General features: G+C 36.1%; 2 protein-coding genes across 4 annotated transcripts; one reads left to right on the forward strand and one right to left on the reverse strand.

Annotated features, from left to right (window-relative positions):
• The first annotated feature begins 952 nt into the window (after positions 1 to 952).
• LOC116670762 (leucine-rich repeat, immunoglobulin-like domain and transmembrane domain-containing protein 2) lies at positions 953 to 4,686 on the forward strand. The gene is made up of 3 exons (XM_032501423.1): positions 953 to 1,283; positions 1,489 to 2,270; positions 2,482 to 4,686. The coding sequence occupies exons 1-3, from the start codon at positions 1,174 to 1,176 to the stop codon at positions 3,267 to 3,269; spliced, it is 1,680 nt and encodes a 559-aa protein (XP_032357314.1). The 5' UTR covers positions 953 to 1,173; the 3' UTR covers positions 3,270 to 4,686.
• Positions 4,687 to 12,324: 7,638 nt separating this feature from the next.
• On the reverse strand, positions 12,325 to 25,396 carry LOC116670751 (cadherin-related family member 1). 3 transcript variants are annotated; one of them, XM_032501407.1, is made up of 18 exons: positions 25,040 to 25,395; positions 24,750 to 24,752; positions 24,515 to 24,610; positions 24,003 to 24,148; positions 23,860 to 23,910; positions 23,438 to 23,527; positions 23,184 to 23,270; positions 22,174 to 22,290; positions 21,279 to 21,422; positions 21,097 to 21,175; positions 20,922 to 21,022; positions 20,603 to 20,806; positions 20,216 to 20,368; positions 19,569 to 19,733; positions 18,909 to 18,976; positions 16,481 to 16,709; positions 15,662 to 15,916; positions 12,325 to 13,757 (listed from the first exon to the last, which is right to left on the reverse strand). In XM_032501407.1, exons 1-18 carry the CDS (start codon positions 25,098 to 25,100, stop codon positions 13,227 to 13,229), a joined length of 2,580 nt encoding a protein of 859 aa, XP_032357298.1. In that variant the 5' UTR covers positions 25,101 to 25,395; the 3' UTR covers positions 12,325 to 13,226. The 3 variants fall into 3 exon arrangements, with proteins under 3 accessions (XP_032357298.1, XP_032357299.1, XP_032357300.1); XM_032501409.1 differs by lacking the exon at positions 12,325 to 13,757 and adding an exon at positions 14,297 to 14,670 and having other exon boundaries at positions 25,040 to 25,396; XM_032501408.1 differs by lacking the exon at positions 24,750 to 24,752.
• Positions 25,397 to 25,650: the final 254 nt, after the last annotated feature.

Here is a 25,650-nt window from a genome sequence, read left to right on the forward strand (position 1 = left end):
TTTATAATGTGTAAATATTTGGAACCTGAAATATATGTGTATGCATGGATGTACTGTAAAACAATAAAACTTTTTTTATATTGATATATGCTCTCAAGCTTTTTTCTTACATCACAGAATATTGTTTTTTGAATAGATCAATAGTCATCTTGACTGAAGCAGTAAATGGGTTGTTATGTGCCTTAAAAAGTAACAAATTTAAACATATGTTTTATGCAGATCGTTAATTAACTGTAAAATTAACACCTGTGTGCCAAAGTACAGCCTCACAGAGCGGCACACGTCTTTCTTTAGTCTTGTTAGCACATACAGCGAAGCATTGATAACACCTGTGGTTTTCTGATAAATTTAGGATTTCATGAATTTAACTCAAGAGCCTTATCCTTAACTATGTAATTTAAAAAGAACGCTGAATCAACTTCAGGGCGGTTTATTTTGTCCCTTCAGGAAAAATAGTGTGTAGTAGACCTATAGGTAGACAAACGTTACGTCATTAAAAAGTATTTGTTCAAGACATTTGGAAAATGTTTCTGGATGAATTGTAGGCCTTCTGCCAAGCAAGTAAACCGAGGAATCATCAAAATATATCATAAAATGTATGAAAAAGATGTATGATAACTGGAAGATAGCTTGCATTACCAAACATCTGATCTCTTTGCCTGTTAAATTAGCATGTTCATCAATAAAAAAAAATGGATATTAAAGCAAAAGATTGAACCTAAAATGCTGTAGATGTCTGTTTTCACACTTGCTTTATATGCTGATTTAACAACCTGAGAGACAAACAGTGTTCAGATTATTGAGGTCAGATTACAGTCCACTCCAGACATCTGTCCCTCTGCGGCTGTCCCTCTGTGTGCTGCTAAGCCCAACAGGCTGCGGCCCACTTTATACGGACGGCCATCCTGTCAAGTCAGCGCCTTGGCTTTGGTGGGTAATGAATAAATTAAATAAGACAAATCTTGATTGAACAATTGTGGTGAGTGTTGTTATGCTTTTGAGGAGATCTGACAATGTTTTTGAGACAAGGTGGACCTCCGCTATAAATACACCTGTCTCACATGTCCCTTGGTGTCCTAAATCTTACGTCAAGGAAGATTAAGGTAATAGGCTTTCTTCCATGCAGTCCATGTCCTGCCTCCGCAGGCCTATTTCACATGCTCCTCCAGGAATATGGACACCTTTTATGTCGCATTACATATCGCTTTGCTATATTATCTAATCACCCCTGGATCACCAACTTGTCTGACCGGTTGCTCCTGTACAGATGACAACTTGGGAAGGTATGTAACCACTGAAAATATACAAACTCTTAAAAGTATGTGTTAGTCATGACCCTCTTGTTTTACATGTAACCTGCTATACCGAAGTGTTCTAAAACCTACAAACACTATCCATAAATTTGTTCAGAGATGCATGTTCATGAGTCGCTATGAAGATAAAATATACACTTCTCTTGTCTAAACATATCTTGTCTTACCCTTCTAGGTCTTTAATATGTATGGAAACCTCCATGGGCCAAATCCCAGAGGATATCCCTCATGATTTTATTAAAATCCGAATTGAAAACTGCCACCTGACCGAGTTACCTCGAGGAGCTTTCTCTCAAATCAGTGCCTTGGAGTTTCTCTGGCTGAATTTTAATGAAATCACCTTGATGAACATCAAAAGCTTAGATGGGCTGACCAACCTGACTGAGCTCCGGCTGCAAGGTAACAAGCTGACTTCAGTAACATGGACGGCGTTTCAGGACACACCGAAACTGAAGATTTTGGATCTAAAGCACAATCGACTGGACATCCTGCCCGAACACGCTTTGAGACACTTACCTGCACTGACCTACTTAGATTTGTCCTTCAATCAGCTTAGTGTCATATCAAAAGATGTCTTCATTAATTGGCCTCTTTACCAAACGGCAGAGAAAGCTTGGGGGAAAGAAGGGCTGGTGTCCAATGTAGTTCTGGCATTGCATGACAACCCTTGGTTGTGCGATTGCCGCCTCAAAGGCTTTGTTGAATTCATCAGGGCGGTCAGCCCTCCCATTATTCTTATGAACTCTTATTTGATGTGCTCGGGCCCGGCCTCCAAAGCTGAAAAGTTTTTCCACGAGATCCAGTTAAAAACATGCATGAATCCGGTGGCCTCTGCCCCAGAGACTAACATCACTTTACCTCTCGGAGCAAATGCAACACTCACATGCTTAGTAAAGGCCAGGCCAGGTCCAACCATTCAGTGGATGTACAGTCTGAAGATTATAAGAGGATTTGCTGGTAAGATTTTTTGATATCACTACCATCCAATAAACTGTTGTGAACCTGCTCAGGGAGCATGTAGTTTGGTATGTATTGAACTTTTAGGCTGCATCTGTTTAATGAATACATACGTGAACAATACCGTCTTTAGGGTTACCTTACTGTGTCTTTATCAGATCTAAACAAGCCTCTGATTGAAATGATGTGACACTCTTTTATCTCTTTCCAGCTACAGAGACTCACATAGACGAAGAGACTGTCACCTCCCAGCTGGTGATCCCCACTCTTCACCTGGCAGACCGAGGACTCTACACCTGCATGGCCAATAACTTTATTGGCAACTCCTCTGTCAGCATCACAGTTAACATCAACTCCTCTGATCCCTCTGCTCTACTCCCTCCACCTGTCCCCATACTGTCATCCGATGAGAATCCCTACATTGAAATCCGCATTGCCAAGCAGACAGTTTACGGTATCACCCTGGAGTGGTACGCTGCAACGGACAACCCAGCAGAAACCTGGTTCACTATCCACTTTGGCAAATACGATTCACACAAAAAAGAGATGATCTACATTGGCCCTGGCATCAACAGCTACACTGTCAGCGACCTGCTTCCTGTGACCAAATATGAGGTGTGTGTGACCCTGAAGAACCATCCACCAAGAGAAGGACAGTGCATCGTGTTTGTGACGGGTAGTGACATCAGTGAGCTGGAGCAAAGAGAGAGGCTCATCCACATTATCGTCATTGTTTGCGCCATGGTGTTGGCAGTGCCGGCCGGCATGTATGCCTGCACCACGGAGGCCAGGTTCAGCTGCGTGGATCACTGCGTGAAACTGTGGAAGAAGCGCAGGCTGCACGGAGAGGACCTGCAGGGGGCGGAGAGGCAGGGCACCTTCGACAGCCTGCAAGCGGCCAGCGATGAAGGCCTGTGCAGAGACTCGGAGGAAAAGCCGAAAAAGAGGCGGAAGTCTGAGGACAAGATCAAAGCAGGAAGTGCCGCTCATCTGTACTAGCATCAAAGTAGATACATGTACAAATATGTGTATTTATAAATAATGTCAGTTTTGAGCGTAGCACCACTTTATGCTACTTATATTATTGTATTATTATCATTACATTTGAGTCTGAGGATTTTCCCGAAAATACCTTTGATCTAAGAAAAGTAAGGAATGGTAAGGTAATATTAACGTATTTTCAGAATTTCAGAAAGAAAAAGCGGCGACCCAGATCTTCTAATTGCCGATGATACGATGAGCTGTGACAGAGGTTTGTAGCCGTGTCACAAAGCTCCGTAGAGGCAACTGCCGCTCTGTAGCATGGAGCTCTGAAGTTGATGTCACGTGACCAGCCGTTGCTCTCCAAGTTTTCGTATTACATCATACGTTTTAGTGTGTGTAACTCTTTGTCGATATCATACTAACCCGTTCATGAATGCGTTAGGAAATTACACATCTCCTTTCTTTTTAATGTACAACATTGGGAATACATATGTTAACCCATTATTTTGTTATAATACATAATAATGGTAAGAAAAATTAATGCAGATGAAAAACTTTCAAAATTGGATTTACTCTTCAAATTGAGCAACTACATACGTCTGTTTTATCCAGATGACCTGAATAGTCTTTGAGGATTCTGGAATGCAGAACAATGTTTATTTTTTTTTTTTTAAATGATCTACATTTAAAAGATTGCTGGGTATTTTTTTTTTTTTACGGAAAGCTCCGGGACGCAAATGTAGCATTAGATTATTAGCACATTGGTGACACAAATTGTTGCTATAAGTAGCAGTCATCCTGTGAATATAATTCTCAAGCGGAGATGCCTTTCTTTCTTAACATGAGAAGAGTTTTATCATGTGTGTTAATATACATGTACAGAAAACGTTTGTGAGGAAATGCATTTGATATTTTTTTGGTTATAGTTTTTGAGTTTTAAGTTTTGATACTGCATGCAAAAAAATCCAAAATTTTATAAATTGTGAATAATTAATATTTTGTATATTTCTTAATTGTCAACTTCACCAAACTAAATTGTAATTGTGTGTTGGTTCATGGTTCAGGAGATTTTAATCCATTTAATGTTGAAAAAAACAAATATTTTTTTATTGTTTTCGTTTCACAGAGCGCAGATTTGCTGTCTGTAATGAAATGATGTTTGATGTGGATTAAAGAAAAGTCAGAGACAAATGCTGAGACATGCTCAGATTTTTCAGCACAATCAGAGGATTTTGTTACATAAGCAGTGTTTTCCCGTGCATTTATACATACACTCGTAAGCAGATTAAAGGGATTTTCTTTCTGAATCCTAGTCAGCAGGAAAATGATATTTCCATTTAATGACAGTTTTGAGCTTGCTGTGTATCTCTATGTACACTATAGGGAAATAGAGGGCATTTTTAGATTTTCAATTCGCTTTTTTCAGTCTAATTGGAAAATTAATTTTTTTATCTAGTTAAACACAATTAAATAGATATATTGGATATGATGAAAATCAGTTTTAGTGTTAAATATTGTTGTTTAGTCAGTTCAAATCCACAGTGAAATCATTGCATCCGTTTTTTGAAACAGATGAATTAAAAAGTGTTGTTCATATGATGTATTAATATGTAAATAACTATAATTATGTAATATTTTGAGCAGTGGTGGAAGAAGTAAAAGTAGCAAAACCACAATCTAAAAATAACTATTTAATTACAAGTAAAAGTTCTGCATTTAAGTAAAAGTACAGAAGTTTTATCGACAAGATGTACTCAACGGTAAAATAGTGATTCTGCAGAAAAATGGCCCTTGTAACTGATTTATTTCATATATTAAATCCTAAACCAATGCAACAATGTGTAAGCATCATTTTATGTTTGAAGCTGCTCGAGGTGGAGCTTAACTATTGTGTGTATACAGTTACTTTATATTACTTCATATACATATGTTACAGTTACAGTTACTTTGGTGGTTCCAAATTTATGGGTCGGGCCCCTCCAAAGGGTCGCAAGATACATCTGACAGGTCATGAGATGATTCACAGGGCAGAAAAGATGAAAAACATATATCTGTTACTCAAATCTGTATCAATTCTTCAAACCTTTCTCTAACCATTGCTTTTCTGTGAAACGTTGAGTACTTTCGGCTTGAATTAAACACTTGGCCCCAACTACACTGCTTTAAGGTAAATGGTTACAAGTCAAAATTGCGGGAACCACTGGTTTAATCTTAAATGATGCAATGTATTTAATAATGTCATCATACATTTTATATTAAATCTTAATCTACAAAGTGACTGGTAGTTATAGAACTCAAATTAATGTGGCTGAGTATTTGAGACAATATAGTAATACATTAAAGCATAAAGTATAAACGTATATTCAAAAGAATTGAAAAAAAAGTCACTGTACAGTATGCCGAAGAGTATAGACTGTCAAAAGAAAAATCATAAAAAGTCATAGTATAGTATGTCAAAAAAGCCATAATGTAATATTTCAAAAAAGTCATAGTTTAGAGTGACTAACATCTCTTGGAAAAAAGGCCCCCAAGTAGCTCAGTGGGTAGGGTGTGTACCATTAGTGCTCATTTATAATCCCAGCTGCCGTGGTTCAATTCCACCCCTGGACACCCTGCTGAATCACTTCCTGTTTCTCTCTAAAGAGTACCTTTTTAAAAAAATGTCATAGTTTTCAAAAAAATTATGAAAATGACAAAGTACAGTATGTCAAAAAAAATCTTTAAAAGTCAATGTGTAGTATGCCAAAAAAAGGGCACCTCAGTAGTTCAATGGGTAGAGCCTGTACTATTAAGGCTCAATTCTAATCACAGCTGGTAGGGTTCGATTCCACCCCTAGGCACCCTGCTAAATCTCTTACTGTTTCTGTACAAATGAAATGTCTAAAGAATACTTTTTTGAAAAACAACAAAGTATAGTATGCTAAAAAATAGTCATAGCATGGTATGTTTTGAAAAGTTATAAAAAAGTAATTGTATAGTAAGTCATAAAAAAATAATTGTATAGTAAGTCAAAAAAAATCATAGTATAGTATGTCGTAAAAAGTTATAAAAATGTTATTGTATGGTATGTCAAAATTAATCATACTATAATATGTCAAAAAAGTAATTGCACAGTATGTCAAAAAAATCATAAAAAGTCACAATATGGTGTGTAAAAAAAATCATTGTGTAGTATGTCAAAAAAGTCACAGAGCAGTATGTCGAAAAAAAAAAATCATAGTACATTATTTAGAAAAAAGTCATAAAATTGTCATAGTATAGTATGTTGAAAAGAGTCATAGTATAGACTGTCGAAAAAAGCCATAAAATTTCATAGTAAAGTATTTCAATAAAAATCCTAAAATGTCATAGTATAGTATGTCGAAAAAGGTAAGAGTATAGTTTGTTGAAAGACATCAAAGTATATGTTGACAAATTTTCAAAAAATGTCATGGTATAGTATGTTGAAAAAAACAATGAATAAGTAAATGTCGAAAAATTTCATAAAAGGTTATAGCCTGGTATGCCGAAAAAAGTCATAGCATGGTATATTATGAAAAGTAATAAAAAAAGTCATTGTATAGCAAGTTGAAATTTTTTTTTTTAAATGTCATAGTATTGTATGTAGTAAAAAGACATAGTATAGAATGTCAAAACAATTCATAGTATAGTGTGTTGTAAAAAGTTATGAAAATGTTATGTTATAGTATAGTATGTCAAAACAAGTCCTGGTATACTATGTCAAAAAAGTCATAGCATAGTATTTAAAAAAATCATACAGTCATAGCATAGTACGTCAGAAAAAATCATGAAAAGTCATAGCATAGTGTTTCGAAAAAAAGTCACAGTATGGTATGTGAAAAAGTCATAGTATAGTATTAGACTTAGACTTAGACTTCTCTTTATTGATCCTTTGGGATGACTCCCGCAGGAAATTGAAAAGATGAAAGACAATTTGCTTTTGTTCTTTAAGTCATTAGGAACTTTCAACCAAGAAGGGACATGTATGTGTCTAGTATGTGGAAAAAGTCATAGTATCTCGAAAAAAAAGTCATCGAACATTATTTTGAAAAATGTCATAAAATAGTCATAGTATAGTATGTTGAAAAGAGTCAAAGTAAAGAATGTTGAAAAGGCTATAAATAAATAAATGTTGAAAAAACATTTTGAAAAGTCAAAGCTAGGTATGTCATGAAAAGTCACAAAAAATGGCATAGTATAGCATTTCGAAAAAAAATCATAGTATGGTATGTCGTAAAAAGTCACAATAAAGAATGTCAGAAAAAATGATAGTATAGAATGTTGAAAAAAGTCATAGTACATTATGCCCAAAAAAGTTATAAAAAAATCATAGTATAGTATGTTAAAAAAAAATTATACAAAGTCAAAGCATAGTATGTCAAGAACAATCATGAAAGTCCATAATATAATACATTTTCCGGTGGCGCGGCACTGCTGTGACCCAGGCTCTTGTCTTGTCACGCGCTGCAGTTTAATGTTGTCCTGATTTATGTTTTAAGAGTACTGTTGTCGGATTTTACCGGTCTAATGTACATGGAAGCATGTTAGTGTTCCATGAGAGCTTGTGCGGAGAGAGGCTTATTTCCTGTATTTTGTGTTGACTTTGTAAACAGAGTCCAAAACAAGTTGCCCTTTGGGGACAATAAAGTATATCTTATTTTTATCTTATCTTAACGTGTCGAAAAAAATGTCATAGCGTAGAATGTGGAAAAAGTCATAATACAGTATGTTGAAAAAAAGTCATAAAAAAGCCATAGTGTAGTATGTTGTAAAAAGTCATAGTTTAAAATTTTAAAAAAAGTCATAAGTCATTTTGACTTTCAAAAAAAAGCTATAAAAAGTCATAGCAAAGTATGTCAAAAAGGATTTAAAAAGGTAGTATGTCATAAAAAGTCATAGTATAGAATGTTGGAAAGAATTACAGTATAGAATGTCAAAAAAAGTTACAGTATAGTATGTCAAAAACGTTTTAAAAAATTCATAGTAAATTACGTCGTAAAAAGTTATAAAAAGTCACAGTATAGTATATTGAAACGAGTCAAAAAAAAAAAGGTCATATAATAGTATGTCAGAAAAAGTCATAGTATAGAATGTTGGAAAAAATTACAGCATAGAATATTGAAAAAATTCATGGTATAAAACCGTTGAGAAAAGTCATAAAAAGTCATAGTATAGTATGTTGAAAAAAGTCATAAAAAATCATAGTCTAGTGTATTGAATAAGTCATAGCATAGAACGTCGAAAAAGCAACAACTTAATAAATGTCAAAAACGTTTTGTAGCATGTCAAAAAAAAGTATGATATAGAATGGTATGGTATAAGTATGGTATGTTGAAAGAAGTCATAGGATGTGTTTAAAAATGTTTAAAAATGTCATGGTAAAGTGTGTCCAAAAAAAGTCATGGTGTAGTATGTTGAAAAAGCAAAAATGTCTAAAAAGGTTATAGTATAGAATGCTGAAAAAAATCATGGTATGGTATGTTATAAAAAGTCACACAAAAGTCATTGTATAACAAGTCGAAAATGTCATAGTATAGTATTTCGAAAAAAAAGTCACAGTATAGAATGTCGTAAAAATTATGGCATAGAATGTTGAAAAAGTTATAATATAGTCTGTAAAAAAGTCATAAAAAGCCATAGTGTAGTATGTTATAAAAAGTCATAGTTTAGTATGTTATGGAAAGTCATAGTTTAGTATGTCAAAAAAGTCATAGAATAGTCATAGTATAGTATGTCAAAAAGAGTCATACTGTATTGTAGACTGTAGAAAAAAAAAAAAAAAGTCATAGAAAGACATTTCCCAAAAAGTAATAAAAGAATCATAGTATTATATGTCAAAAAAAGTTATAAAAATGTCATAGTATAGTATGTCAAAAAGAGTCATAGTACAGACTTTGAAAAAAACCCCATAAAACATTATGGTAAAGTATGTCAATAAAAATTATTAAAAGTCATAGTATAGTATGTCCAAAAAAAGTCATTGTATAGCATGTTGAAAAAGCAATAAATTAATACACATCAAAAAACGTATAGAATGCTGAAAAAAACCATAGTATGGTTTGAATGTCGGAAAAATTATGGTATAGAATGTCAAAAAAGTTATAGTGTAGTATGTAAAAAGTCATTAAAAGCCGAAGTGTAGTATGTTTTAAAAAGTCATAGTTTAGTATGTCGGAAAAAAAAGTCATAGTACATTATTTAGAAAAAAGTCATAGTATAGACTGTCAAGAAAAGCCATAAAAAGTTACAGTAAAGAATGTCAATAAAAATCATAGAAAGTCACAGTACAGTATAGTATGTTGAAAAAAAAGCCATAGTATAGTATGTCGGAAATAAGAGTCATAAAAAAGTCACAGTAGAGTATGTCAAATAAGCCATAGTATGTTGAAAAAGTAAAAAAAAAAATCCTCATCAAAAATGCCGTCCAGTAGCTCAATGGGTAGGGTGTGTACCATCAAGGCTCCATTCTAATCCCAGCTGCCATGGTTTGTTTCCAACCCTGGACACCCTGCTCAATGTGTTCCTGTTTCTGTCCAAATAAAATGCCTAAAGAATACCATTTAAAAAAATGTCATAGTACAGTATTTCAAAAAGTCTTAAAAAAGTCACAATGGGTAGGGCTTCATTAACCAATAAAGAAAGTCAAAAAAAGTCATAGTATAGTATGTTGAAAATATTCTTAGCATAGTATGTCAAAAAAGTCATCGTATAGTATGTTGAAAAGTGTCTTAGCAACTGGGCACCCCAGTAGTGATCCGTTTCCTTCTGAAAAGTCTGCTTTTTCAAAACCAACGTGGCTCATGTCAAAAAAAGATTTTAAAAAGTCATAATAAAGTGTGTTGAAAAATGTCTTAGCACCTGGGCACCCCAATAGCTATTGGTAGGTTGTGTACCTTTAAGGCTCAATTGTAATCACAGCTCTTATGTAAATAAATAAAATTCCTGAAGAATGCCTTGTTGAAAATGTCTTATTGCAGTATGGTGAAAAAAGTTATAATAACATCATAGAATGGTTTTTCGAAAAAAGTCACAGTATAGAATGTTAAAGAAGTCATAGTATAGTACAGACCTGGGCATCTTACGGCCCGCGGCCCACATCCGGCCCTTTGTGCGTCCCAGTCCGGCCCGCGTGTTGCCAATCATAAATTACAAAATAAATTTAAAATATATCTATGTCGAGTGTGCAATAAAACGGTGCTGCTTTTGTTTTGAAAAGCGTTATTTGTATTACTTCCGTGTGGACGTATGCACGTGCGTGATTGTGAGTGAAGGTGAACAGCGGCAATCACAAATTACAAAATAAATTTAAAAAAACATCTATGTCGTGCGTGCAATACAACTGTGCTGCTTTTATTTTGAAAAGTGTTATTTATGGACGTATGTCCGTGCGTAACCTGTGAGTGAAGGTGCACGTGTGATGCCCGGTTCCCCCCCCCCCCGAGATGTCCGCTCACGCTAAAAAAAGAAAAGTTGGTGATGAATGCCGTGTTTTCAGCAAGACATGGACTGCCAAGTATTTCTTTACAGAAATTAAAGGTAAAGCCGTGTGCTTAATCTGTGGTGCACAGGTTGCTGTGTTTAAAGATTATAATTTGAATCGCCACTACACGACGAAGCACGAGGAGAAATACCGGAATCTGTCTGATGACGCAGGGAGGCTGATGGTTGATGGTAAAACTGCAAACCCAACTAGGACTTTTTACCAAACTTCACAACCCCAGAGATGCAGTTTCAATCAGCAATTCAATGATTGTTTTTTTTTCTTATTTTAATTTCATTTTAATTTCACATAGCCTAATAAATATTTAAGGATTAAGAGTTTAAATAAAACCATCAAAAGCAATCTGCTTTTGTAAAAAGTTAAGTTAGGTTAAATGAAATTTATCGTTACGGTACATCAAAAATAATACTGAGCAAAATTTAATTGAAATATTGTCGATGTGGCCCTCCAGCAGTGCTCGGGTTGCTCATGCGGCCCTCGGCAAAAATTAATTGCCCACCCCTGGTATAGTATGTCGAAAAAGATTTTAAAGTCACAGTATGCAGTAGTGTGTCGAAAAAAGTCACAAATAATTCATAGTATAGTACGTCAAAAAAGTCAGTGTAGTATGTCAAAAAAGTCATAGTCAAGTATGTTTAAAAGTGTCTCAGAAACAGCGTATCCCATTAGCTCAATGGGTAGGGTGTGTACCATTAAGGCTCAATTGTAATCACAGCTCCTATGGTTCCATTCCAGCCCTGGAATAAAATTACTAAAGAATACCTTTTTGAAAAATGTCATATGTTTAAAAATATTATAAAAATGATAAAGTATATAATGTCAAAAAAAGTCATAGTGTGGAAAAATAATTTAACTGACCAACTGGTCATTTAACACACTGCTAAAATATAATACATAAATATAATACAGAATTCCTTAAAAAGTCACAAGAAAGTCATAATTTACTGTCATAAAAAGTTATAGTATTATATAGTGTGTCATAAAAAGTCATAGTATGCTATGCCATACGACGTAATAAAAGTCATATCTGACTTCAATAATATTTAGCTCTTGATGGAAATCAAACTCCCAATCTAATACTTTCTAACCAGTATATAATATGCTATAAAAAAAATCATAGTAAGTCAAAGTGGAAAGTGACACAAAGTCATAGTTTATGTCATTAAAAAAATGCCATAAAATAGTAAGAGCATTTTATGTCATAATGTCATAAAAGGTCATAATATAGTATGCCAAATAAAAGCAATGAAAGTGATATAGTATAGTATGTGTTATAGTAAAAACTAAAATGTTACACTAAACTAACTTAAACTAATGTACAGTAGTCTCTGGACAAAATGGAGCAGAGACCAAATCATTTTCATATATTTATTCAAAATCAAGACGGTACAAAGACAGTACAAATATTTTACTTCCAAGGACCAGGCAATTGTAATTTATAGCAGAGATTTAGATAAGTTAAGTTAAGATATAGTCAGACACAAGATATGGATAACAGCAATTAAAATAATTCTGTTTGCCTAAATTGGAAAGCATTGAAGAGTGACATGGAAAAGTAACTGGGAGTGGAACCTAAATATTCTACACAGACTCTATATTTCAATAACTATATTTGTAAAGGAAATGTCCTGGTTATATACAGTACATAGTGATATGTGCTTGAAATCTTAAGTGGCGTTAGATAGTTAATTTTGTACCGTATGCTAGTTACTTCTGCAAGATACAACTGGGAAATGGTCATATCTTGTAATATATGCATATATAGACATTTAAAATGGACCCATGTTATTTATATAAAAACATTTCTTTCTAGAATTACACATTTAAATGAAGAAAAGCATTTCTATTAACTTGTGTAACTGTGAAACCCTACAGTGGCACATTGTAATCATACAAAAGCGCAACCTCGTAGCTTTTAAGCTGCTGATGTAACACAGTAAAAAAAAAAAATAACACTCAGGTCTTTCAGCACTTTATAAGAAGTGTCGTTCTTCATGACCGTGTCATTCAGCTGCACGCTCCAGTGAGCAAGAAGAAATGTTTTTAGTATGATTTATTGGATGAAATCCTAGATGTGTTTAAACCATTAAATTACACTTATTATGCAAAACGTTATGCAACTTATGTATGCACAGTAAATCTTAGTAATCCTCTCGCTGGGCAATTTACAGTGATACTTCCTTAAATTACGTAATATTCCTCAGGATGGCAGTGTGGTGAATTATCTCCCCCTGCACCAGAGACAGACTCGACCGGTCTCCTCTCTTCCCCTTCAACAGGGGATGCCCACTTGTTTAATATCTCATTTTAAGACATACATATCTGTTTACATTCCAGTAACACCTCTGTTACCATTTACTAGTGAATAATCTACAGGTAGGCCCATACTACCAGATCATCACATGAAGGTAAGAACCCTAAGAGCAGGAGACTCGTCAAATAACCTTAAACAAGACATTTGTATGACAGAGTTAATAATAGCCTTGGTTGCTCTCAATGATTTTCTGCTCAAGCTTCATTTTAAGCTCCGACACCAAAGCAGAGCTGACATTTCCCTCTTTGCAGCGATTAGATTTAGTTTTCTTTGATCCTTTGGAAGCCAGCACACCAGATATTGTTGGGACCGTCCGAGTTCTCTCATTAGACCATGTGTTAGACGGGGGCGGAGGAGCACTGGGAGGAGGAGGCTTCGCCCGGGAGCTGCAGGTTCCCCACTGGTGGCTGCCCTCTTGGTTGAGAATACGGAACTTATCGGCGGGGTTGACGAATCTGATAACAGGCATGTTGACGTTCCAGGGCTGCTGGTCCCTTGGTCGCCTCTTAATGATGCGACGTGCTGGCAGGATCCTGTTTGACTTTGAGTTACGCATGTACATAGCCGTAGAGATCAAGACAGTCACCCCTACCAATAAGCTAATGATAACAGTGACCATCCCTAGTGCTTTCATTGGATTGTCCCTACTTTTCAATAAAAAGGCCGCCATAGGCCCCTTGAGAGGAGTCTGTGAAAAAGCACAATGAAATAGTTTAAATCAAGTCCAAGGGACTGAATCCAAGTATTAACGCAGCATTTTTCCAAAGCATGCATGCATGAGATGGATGTGCAATGCACTGACAGAGGAGGCCCACACAACATGTCTACCAACAATGTTACACTCCCACACTCACACTCAGTCATCCTCCTCTCCTACAGTACAGGACTGCTGATGCAAAGCTAAAAAACTATGCAACTAACACTAGTTGTTGGGAATGCGTCTGGCAGTGCGGTGCCTTAGGATTTCTCTTTGGCATGTGACTGATGCGGTCTGAACAAGAAGGATAACAGTTTATCGGACCAAAATAGAGTTAAGTGCATGTTTGTGTGAGACAAATGTAGATTAACTGATCCAAAGATAAAGGCTCCATCTTTGTCTCTTTGACAGCTTTATACTCTGAGTCATGCTCTAGACAAAAAAAGTGCTTTAGATAATCAAAGAGGATTTGGTAGTGTAAAAACACAATCTACATTTTTAGAAAAAAGGTTGCATTTTAGAAGATTTTCCAATGAAAAAATTAAAAGCAAAATTTAAAAAAGACTTTAATTATATTGTTTTATTATTCCTTAAAATGTGCTTCAGTACTCTTTGACAGACAAACAATGAATAGCTAACCAGTAAAAAAATAGATCTCTTTTTAAAGGTTACGAATGAGTAATGAAATACAGGTGTCAAATATTCCTCACTTGTTTCTGCGCACCACTTTGATATAGTTACTCTCTGGATTGATTCGGGACTTTTTCACTGAGTTACAGTACAAGATTGTGGATATGCAGACTGTGAGTAAAAGGAGGGAAGTGACAATGCTGAGACAAATCCCAAATACAGTCAGCGGACGCTTGCTGAGGCCCATGAAGTATGAAACAATTCGACCTTTGATCTGAAAAGCACGATGCACAACATAGAAACAAGAGAGACTGAGTCATCTCATCATATAGAGTGAAGGAATGAAAACATGGTGAAAACAGAGTAAAATATGGGTTCATGTAAATGACTGAAAACTTTAAAGGATAATGCTGCAGTAATTTTATATCTTCAAATTTACCGAAGAGACAAAAACCAGTATGAATTTATATATTTAAAGTACCTGTGTTTTGGAAAAATTTAATTATTTTCTCGTAAGCATCCTTTATAAATGACTTTTAAGTTGTAAGTTATGGTATTTTCAACCATTTGCTAATGTTTTAAAGATCAGTTATAAGTCCTTAATAAGATCAACCTTTGGGGTTACCAAAATGCGAAAAATCCTTTTGAGTAGTTGATTGAACCACAAACCATGTATCAACAACATGTACAACTGTAGACTTCATAGATTAAAACCCTTTTTATAATGTGCTAACATTTATAGCTGCAAACTAGATAACTAATTAGAAGCTGCTACTTTATTACAACTATGTGTAATAAGAAAGTGTGGCTCATTGTAACAAACCCACAGATAATTATTACTAACTCTGCAGCTCTATGGAGCTTTTTAGCTTCATTTTTATGTTAAATGTCACATTTAGTGTATAGCAGGTAGATGATTTTATGGACAGATAAAGTTATAAACTGGTTAATGATGAAAGAGGAATAACTAACAGCTTACTAGCCAGATATTTTCACCTTGTTAGTAGGATAAATTCATCATTGGTTTTGGTCTCTTCATTTGACTTGTTGATAATAATACAAGCATAAAAATTACCGGCATTATCTCTTAAAGAATATGAGCTCAGTGAAGTGTGACTGGCTGAAACAAGGATGAATTAGCAGCTATGAGCATGACAGCATTGCCTATAATCATATGTTTAATTGCTTGAATCTAAAGTTTGTGCTGCCTAAAGCTTGGAATAGAAAGTGCTGCAAGCATGCTGCAAGTCCGAACTAAGTCTTACCGCCTCTGTGATATCGATGTTGACCACGGCTGTTGTGCTGAAGGATGGAGAGCCTCTGTCCCTGGCTTGGACCACCAGAGACCACTTGCAGTGCTTCTGCATGGTGATGTTCTGCACAATCTCCATGGACTTGATGTACGGCTTCAGCTTGATATCTCCAGTGTCTGCGTTGATATCAAACGCGTTGTCAGGATCAGCCGTCATTATGGAGTACTCAATGACATTGTTTGGAGACTCTGCATCTTCATCCACCGCCTGTAGAAAGAAGCATAAGAACATAAAATGGTTGGATATTTTGGTGACTTTAAATCAATTTATTCAATCGAAAGCTTTATATCTCTTTGGTAAATCAAAAAACCAGCCCATAAAAGTATTATCGTGAAAATTATGCACAAAAACCTTTGTTACATACATATTTTCAGTAAAAAAAAGCATTTGCCTAAAACAGCTTGGCCTCCTAACACAGGCAATTGCTGCCATCGTCGTAATGAAGGATCATGTCTTCCACAACAATGGAGCCTCAACGGCCTCAAAGGAATAAACCATATTAGGTTTTAGATACACAGACAACACTTAAGAGGATGACTTCATCCTCTTAACATCACTAGTTTTTTGGCAGTAACGATTAGCTCTTAAACATTAGATTTTATAACATTCATTAATCAATTTTGTTAAAAATTATCCCTGCAAACTAAAGAAAACTGAAATTTTAATCATTTGGGATAATATCCTTTCTTTATTGGCAGCCCTGAAGTTTCTAAACCTCAGTAGGATTTTTATTGACTTTCAGTACAAGAGGAATTATTAGACATAATGTACCTCTACTCTGACAGGTATCCCAATTATCATAGTCTTTTCCAGGAGGTTTTCATCAAATGCTGGAGAGTGATCGTTCACGTCCAATACAGTGACAAAGACTTCAGACAAGCTGTACTTTCCCTCCGAATCTTCAGCCTTGACGTAGAAGTTGTATTTAGACCTGACCTCTGCGTCCAGACTGGTCCAGGGCTGCGTGGAGATGAGGCCTGATGACGGTTGGATGGCAAACCTGCCGGTTCAGAGAAAGAGCATGAGTCATAATCACAGCTGTCCATTCTGTGTCAAACACAAACCAGGTGTCCTAATTAACAGCACATCACATCCTGTGAACCTCAAAATAACTCCCATTAAGAGTACACTATAAAAATCAGATATCTGTCCTTTATCTCAGAAAACTTTCTATTGAACGTTTGGCTAAGTGAGTAAAATGGTTATCACCATTTGTCTCAGAAATCAGGAAGATAGAGTAAGCAAATATATCCTTGCCTAAACTGTGTAATGTGTATTGCTTTTGAATTTTAATTTGTTTCATTTTAAATAATGTAGGTCAATTTCTTGTGTATTTTGTGTCTTAGTTATCAATATGAATAATGTCTTAAAGTGCTCATATTATGCTTTTTGGCTTCTTTCCTTTCCTTTACGGTGTTATACATCTTTTTTATGCACATTCTTGGTTTATAAAGTGAAAAAGTCCAAAGTCCAAAGCACCATCTTACAGAGAAAAATTGTTCACAAAATGCTCTAAACAGCTCTATTAGAGTCCATCCTTTACTTCCTTGACAAACGTGCGTCACTTTGTTACAAACATTAAAATGCTCGCCTAGCTGCTAGAATGGCACTCCCTCATGCCTGTCACCACCCGATGTGAGTCGAGTGCAGATGTGTAAAATAATAAACTTTTCTCATTACAAACAATGACAGAAGATGGAAATCATTTCAATAACGTTTTAGCTATCTATGATTGTTTGATTGCTAACGTTAGCTCAAAACAGCATTTAAGTGACAGCATTTGTTGTTTTTGATTGCTAACTTGCAGCCAGCAGTCATTTTTAAAACGTTTTAGCTATCTATGATTGTTTGATTGCTAACACTAGCTCAAAACGCCATTCAAGTGACAGTCCTTGTTGTGTATGATTGCTAACTTGTAGCCAGCAGTGAACAAACTTTGTTATGTAGGTCCATTTTTACTGTATTGACATTACAGAAGTCTCTTGTTAGCATCTTGTAGTCTACTTAATGAAGCATGCACAACTCACATCTGCACTCGTTGCAAAGTGACGTGTGTGCGACTCACATCTGCACTCGACTCACAGTGGGTAGTGACATGCTCAGCAACTGACAAGCTAGCAGTACTTAATGTGCATGTGCAACTCACAACAAAGATGGTACACAAGTGAGATGCCTCACTCTGTAGCTAAAACAGAGCTCAACACGGTGAAAAGAGGAGCTGCAGCATTGTGCAGTACAACAAATATTTGGTGTTTTCTGAAAATTAAACTACATAAACCTATTCTAGTACAACCTTTAAATACAATTATGAACATAAAAATTATCATAATATGAGCACTTTAAGATATCTCCGCCAATTATGTTATGTATGAGTTTTTTTTTCAGAAGATTTTGATTATTTGTTTGCCTGCTGATTCTGATTTAATTGTATTGCCTTTTCTTGCCAGCTACACTCTTTTGAGCTCTTTTTTCTAATTCAGGTTTATTTCTACATACTGCTGTGTATTTTTCTTTGCAGCATTTTCTTCTATTTCTTCAATTACTCCTCAACAGATTTCCACTATATTTGATGAAAACTTAACTTCAAAGATGAAAATTGGTGTTTTATGAATTTACAGCTTCGAAAGTGTTTTCTAGTTCAACATTGGGCTTGCTGCCATTTTATTCAGCCACCAATTCTGTCTTGTTTTATCCACTGTGAAAATTCACAAGTTGCATTGAAGCTGATAACTTTCACACAATTAACTCAGGTTGCTGCCTGAAGATGAGCATAAATTCTCACTTTTCCTTCACTGCATGCTGCCTTGCTTCTCATACTGCCGTTTCTGTGGCTCCAGCTGTCACATTGCATGTTAATTGGCTCTCCCTATGTGAGACGGGCCAGGCTGTCTATTTTTAACCCTCCAATCCAATTAGAAGATTAGCTTGCATCTTGCAGCCATTTTAGAGTTAGCTGTTTGTGCAGCAGAGAGGCCAATCAAACTGGTTTCCTGCTTACCTCTTTCATCAAAGTGACAACAATGAATCATGACTGGTGTCATCCTGACTTTACCAAACACTCTCTGAGCAATATTGAGTCATATACTCATATCCGCACAAACAATTTTTTTTTAGTCTATGTAATGTGTTTAGTGGAAGTACAGTTAAGTATCTGATCGGACCAAACCTAAACTGGTAAGAGTGTAAGGTTTTTACTCACAAATCTGATCCTGATCCATAAATCGTATACTTGACTTCACCCCAGGGCCCTGAATCTGGATCATTTGCCTAGAGGACAGGACAGGACAGGACAGAGATTAAAAGGCAATACTTATAGCACATGTAGTATATAGTGAAACATGGACACTTTGTAAGCAAGATCTGATAAATTTAATTTGATAGAATTACTGTAGGGGTGGGGGGGTGGGGGTGGCCACTGACTGAGGACAACCAGCTAGGGTCTTAAGCTCATGTGGGTGGGGCAGGCTGTAAGTCTCTTCCTGTGGGGAGTGGTGGTGGAGGTATAGGTCAGCATGATTAACCTTGGGGCAAAATTAAGCTTTTTACTCCATACTGTGTAGCTTGGACATGTTGCCTGATTACAGGACAGATACAGTATAATGAAAAGGAAGAAACAAACATGCCAATATTATTAATAATGAAAGCCCTCGCTAACGTATAAAAAGAGCATATGCCAGAATGTCACATAAATTTCAGGACCAGCAAAAACAAAACCAGGGAGCCGCAAGCTTTTTTTTATCTGCTGATAACCTGCTTTTATCTAATGAACTGCAGCAAGTAATATGCATTTATTGGAGGATTGATGGATTATATAATCACTTTGGTTGGTTAAAGCTGAATTTAATCGTGATTGACTCACTGTTACAGACACAACACTGGAGCCTCCCAAAGAGTTCTCAGGGACCCTGGCGATGTAAAACTCAGATGTGAATTTGGGGATGTTGTCGTTGGTGTCCAGCAGGTTGATGACTATGTCAGCTGTTGCACTGAACCTCTCAGGAGTGTCGATCTCCACCGCCAGAAGCTGCAGAGAGATACATGCATAGTGTAATTTAATCAGTGCTAAAAAGTGATCAATTGATTAATTTATTGTAAGCGTCACCGTAGCAGCTTTGTGAAGCCAAAATTAATTCCATTGTCATTATCATATTTCAGTCTTTTCCATACCTAGAACCATGCCGATAGTGTGGCTAAAGATAAATCATCAACAATTTTGATAATGATCAATTGTTTCTAATTTATGACGAAAAAAAAGGCATATATTTGCTTGTTCCAGTCTCTCAAATATTGGGTCAGAGTAAACTGAACATTTTTGGGTTTTGGGCTATTGGTCAGAGAAAACAAGCAATTTCAAGTTAAGATGCCATTTTGGGCTCTAAGCAAAGCAACTAATCAATTAATGAAAAATAAAACCAGAAAACGGTAAGATAATAATGTGTTGTAGCCCCAGATATTGGAGTTATTTCACTAATACTCTTTAATAATTAGTGATATATGAAGTCAAACCTTAAAATAAAGGGTTGGTCCTTTTTCATAATCGATGCCAGACGTGTCTTCCACAATAATGGTCACCTGCGCTTCATTGAGGACTGTCTGGGGAACCACTCGCAGCACTCGACTCGGCCCCACTAGTCTCAGTTTAAATTTAGCGTTTGCTCCCTGCAAAGAAAAAACAACAGCAGAATTTAAAAGCTGTGAATTAGTAGCTGCCCAGAAAAACAAGAAAAACAAAGACTATCAGACTCAAGATGACTTCCGCAAACCTAATTAGAAAAACATCTGGTAAATAATTGTTAGTTATTAGTTAGCTATTGAAGTACAACAGGCACACATAGACCAATGAACCACAAGGAAGGAATCGGCAGCGTAGAGGAAATTTGGGAATACATGTACCTGATCGGAGTCATTGACGGTAATCTTAAAGCCCCGCAGGATCTCCCCTGGAGGAGGATGCTCGTACATGGTGACCTCAAACTTGCTCTGTGGTCCATTCTCTCCGTAAAAGGTCGGAGGATGGTTGTTGAGGTCCACCACCCGGACTGTTACCGTGGTAACATCGTAGTCCTGCAGCTGACTGTTTGGTCCTACCTCAAACGCCTGGGTTTAAAAATGAACAATGCATTCAGTAGTAATACTGATAGGTTGAATATACTGTATAAGAATGTGATTCCCAAGAAATAACTGGGCGAGACAGAAAAAACAACAACATTACCTTGACTATAATTTCATATAATTCATTTTTCAGCAGAGTTGGATAAGTTGTCAGGGTGATGCATCCACTCGTGCTATTTATGTCAAAGACACCATCACTACCTAAAAGGTGATAAACGACATGTTAAAACTAGATAGTGTAACTTGGAATTAATTTGTTGATGTATTGTTCTCACCATTCATAATGGAATAATGTATTGGGTTAGGATTGCCTTGATCTCCATCTTTAGCATAAACGGTGAATATTTCAGAACCCTGGAAGAAGAAAAGCATAATTAATGTTATGCATATTTACTGCATGTAAACAAAACCAGCACCCTGACCTCTTCACTGGTGTGTAGAGAATGCGAGGACTTACAGGAACTGAGACTTCGTAGACATAGCCAAAGTAAGGGGTTCCTATGAAGGATGGAGGCATGTCTTGGGCGTCAAGTACATTGATTGTCATGGTGGCTGTGGAGGTCAAAACCTGGTCCTTCCCCTTGTACTTTCCACCTCCGTCCTGAGAAAACAAACAGTGAGGCTGTTAAGTGAGATTTTACTTTTATCCATGGCAAATTATGATGAAACAGTCTTATAATGTCAGTTTAAGATGTCTGTTTAAAACGAATACGTAAACCTCCTAATCCACACTTAACATGTCAAATGCAGTATAATTGGAGACAGTGGAATCTGACATTTTATTTGCATGGCTTTGTTAATTATGGTATGATGCTTCAGTGACAGCAAAGATGCAAAGACTAATTTTTCTGTGTGGACAAATGCTGCAATGTATTTTTTTTATTGAAACCTTGGTAAATTAATCTGATTATATTGATGGAACTTGTAAGATCAGATAATTTACATACATTATTATTATTATTTTTTTTTTCCACTGAAACAAATAGGCTACAGGCTTGAAAAAAAAAAAAAGGCCGCCTCCATCATATTATTATCCACAATGGAAGGATCACTGTCAACTCTTCACCAGACTCCCCTTCAGTTCACACAGAGACTGTGGAAATTCAGCAAAGTGTTGGTGTTCAGTGAAGCTTAGTCATGACTGAACTTTTTGTGACATTTCACACAGACCTTGCTTTCCCGACAATTATTTTATGTGCATAATGGTACCGATGTAAATCTCAGCCCTTAAAATTGTTCTGTTTTTAAAATAAACATGTCAAAAGCCAAGCTACTGCTCACAGTGTAAATGTGTGTTTTAGGGCACGCAAAAAGACAAATCCAAAGGCAAGGGGGCAACAGTCACCTCTCACCTTTGCAACCACCATCACAAAGTGTGTGGGCGTGGTCTCGTAGTCCAAAGTCTCACCAGGTTTGACTCTTAGGATTCCGCTGTTCCCATCAATGGTAAACTTGGCAAACGGTGAGGTCTGTTAATGTATAAAGCTACACAGTTAGCAGTGTTAACAGTAGCCATAAGTTAAAAAATATTCTTGAATTTAGAGCAATCAAGCTAGTTTCAAACATGCTTCTGAACAGTATTATATCTTGATTTACCTCACTTCAACCTTGAAATTTTTCTACACACTTCCCTTTGTCTCACAGTTGACACATGAACAGAACCAACTACTGTGCAGTCAGCTGTTGGCCCAGACCAAACCTAAGCTCCTATCAACTCTTCAGTGCCTTGTTCCAATGTAATTGAAATTAAATCCACTAAAGTCATACTATTTCCACACTGCTCTCTGGTATGAGATTAACCTTTTCCTCCACACAGTCTCATTACTCAAATGGCCATTGTAGATAAAAATAGTGCCGTCATATTAATGAAATTATTTTCAAATGGATTACAAATTGGAAATGTTAATCAAAAACTAGAAAAACAGCAATAAAGAGAAGCGTGGCCAGTAAAAAGATAAAAAATAGTATAAAATTGTAAGCAGAAATGCTTGCTGTTGCTTTTAAATAAGGATTGTGGAGCAGAGAGGATACACTTGTAGGCAGACTGTGTTCAAGGGTTTAGGAGTAAAGAGCCCAGAGATGTAGGCTGGAGCCAAGCTAGAGCTCAATATGTTATTAGCAAAATGTTACACTCAACGCTGAAATCAATTTGAGGCCACGTGCAAGAAGGCAAAAATAAATAAATAAATAAATAAAAATAATCCTGGCCGCTGTATTTTGAAGAGAGATTTTCTGCCTCATACCAGAGTAAAGATAGATGCAGTAGTCTGAGCAAGACAAAATAAAACCATGAATTACATTTTAGGAAGTATTTGGTTTGGATGTATTACACATTTAGATAACAACGACGCTGTAGGGTTACCTGAAGATAATATGAAACGCTGCCTCCTGATCCCATATCTCTGTCCACTGCTTGGACCTTGTAGATGCTACTTCCTGGAGCAGTATCCTGAAACAGACAAGAGATTTAAAAACAAAAACAAAAAAAAACCCCAACTAAAATCCACTATCTGCTATTTGTTTAATTGACTCAAAACATTTCCTTTCTAAAGATAGACAGAAAGGATGTATTGCATTTATTATATTGTACGGGTGTATTAATTGGATAACCTGTACCTCTGGGATGTCAATGATGAAAGGCAGGTTTTGAAATTCCGGTGGTTCATCATTGACATCAGTGACAAACACTCTAATCGTCTCAACAACCTGAAAGTAACAAGAAAACAATTATTTATTTCAAAGAGAAATTAACTGTGAGTGATCAAAAAGATCATTCTATATACAATAGCATGTATATAGAATGTATATTCTATCATCATGATAATGTACATTAATAAGATGTTTACAATCTATGAGCATGGTAAAATTCTGGTTGTTTACACTTTGTAACAGCAATGATTTTGTACAGTAGTAGATATCATTTTCACATTTGTTTTCTCTTTTCCTTTGTATATAGACAATGGTGTGATTATTGTAGTGCAGTGAATTAGTGACTGTAAAGTATAAACACAATTATATAAAAACAGTAAAAAACGTACTTTATTGCGACCATCTGTTATGCTCACAAGCGCTGAGATTTCATGTTGTTTCTACAAAGAAAAGACGAACATTACTATGAGCCACAGCAGTGTCACATTAAAAGCTGGTTTCTTCAAAACAAGAGAGTCATCCACGGACTCACCTCTCTGTCGAGCTCCTGAATCAATGTCACGTTTCCTGATTTGGAGTCCACCCTAAAATATTCTTTGGAGCCCATTTCAAAAGTCAGACCATATCGCACCGGATCTCCCTCTGGATCAGTACCATTCAGAATGTATATCTGTGTCCCTATGTGGTAAAAAAAAAAAAAAAAAAGAGAAAGAGAAAGAGAAAAAAAAACAGTAATATCAAAGAAAAACATGACAATTCTATGTTCATTAATAATCATTCAAATCCTTTGTTTCACTTCTTGTTTCTTATTCAGTGTAAATGGTATTTAATAATGACGTCAGATGAGCCACCACCCATATTGTTTTCTTCTGTAAGTCGTGACGTAAGTCACAATCCAAAAGGTATTACAGTGATTAGCTGCGGGCCCCACACCAGCTGGATAATTACATCTTTACATCTACACAAATGAACACCTGTAAACTACACAAAACATTATTTCACACTTAAATTTACCGGATCTGTTATTGTGAAAGTGAGACTTACCAACTGGTGTATCCTCAGAGATGCTGAACAAGGCCATATTCCCATTTGCTATGCTGGGTCCATTATCATAAAAATACGGAGCATAGTCGGATTGCCCTTTAAACAAATAAACATGCTCCAAGTTATTTAAGCAGAAGTGACTTCAGGTACTGTATAAAGCTGAAAATGTTTACATAAATCACATGGAATATTTTCTATTTCTAGTGGAAATGCTTGACCTAACTGTTGCACTCACTTGCTAAACAAAAAGGGCAGGAACCAAAAGTAGGGAGGAGAAGGAGGGGGAGGGAGAGGAGAGGAGAAGATGAATTATACATGTACTTGGATTTAGGTTTTCCACTCATAACACATCATAACACAAATATACTATCACACATTTACATTTAGATATAAAGTACAGACAGCATGAGCAGTCTACACTAAAATGGGCATGCCCTCTGTGTCAGAGGATTAACCAGATAAGAGCAAAGCAAGAAGTCTTAACCACACACAAAGAACATGAAGAAAAGAAAAGCAGAGCCTTACCCAAGGTGAAGTGAAGCAGGAGGAGAAATAGTAAAGGATGTGTTTTCTTTTCTTTCTTCATCCTGGTGGGGAGGCACAGCTTGGCTGGCTCATGTGGAAGGCTTCGTGGAAGGAAAACAAGGGCAAACGAGCAGAGAGTGTTGCGTCCTTCTGGAGGAGTCTCAGCAGCTCAGGATGAAGAGGCTGGGACTGATTCTCAGGCACTAATCCAGTGACGCATCCCTTCCCTCCGCAGACATCTTCCACCACACTGCTCTCTCTCTCTCTCCGATTTCTCCGGAAAAACTACGCGTGGAGTCAAGTGAGTTCAGGTTTCACACAATACGGTGTGATTATCACACCTCTCCACACATGCAAAATGTATATACATCAGGCATTGCAACCATATATTGTTAAGTCAAAGACTGATAACATACAACAAATACATTCTTTCTGCTGCATTTTGATGCAATGAAGTATATATTTATATATGTATATATACATATATATATATATATATATATATATATATATATATATAAATACATACATAAATTGGGAACCTCAAACAAACATCCTTGTCATTTGTCATGTCATTTGTTTGTCTTTGTTAATTAGTATGGACACATGGC

Source organism: Etheostoma spectabile, chromosome 21 (assembly GCF_008692095.1).
Source record: "Etheostoma spectabile isolate EspeVRDwgs_2016 chromosome 21, UIUC_Espe_1.0, whole genome shotgun sequence".
In the NCBI taxonomy this organism is placed as follows: Eukaryota; Metazoa; Chordata; class Actinopteri; order Perciformes; family Percidae; genus Etheostoma; species Etheostoma spectabile.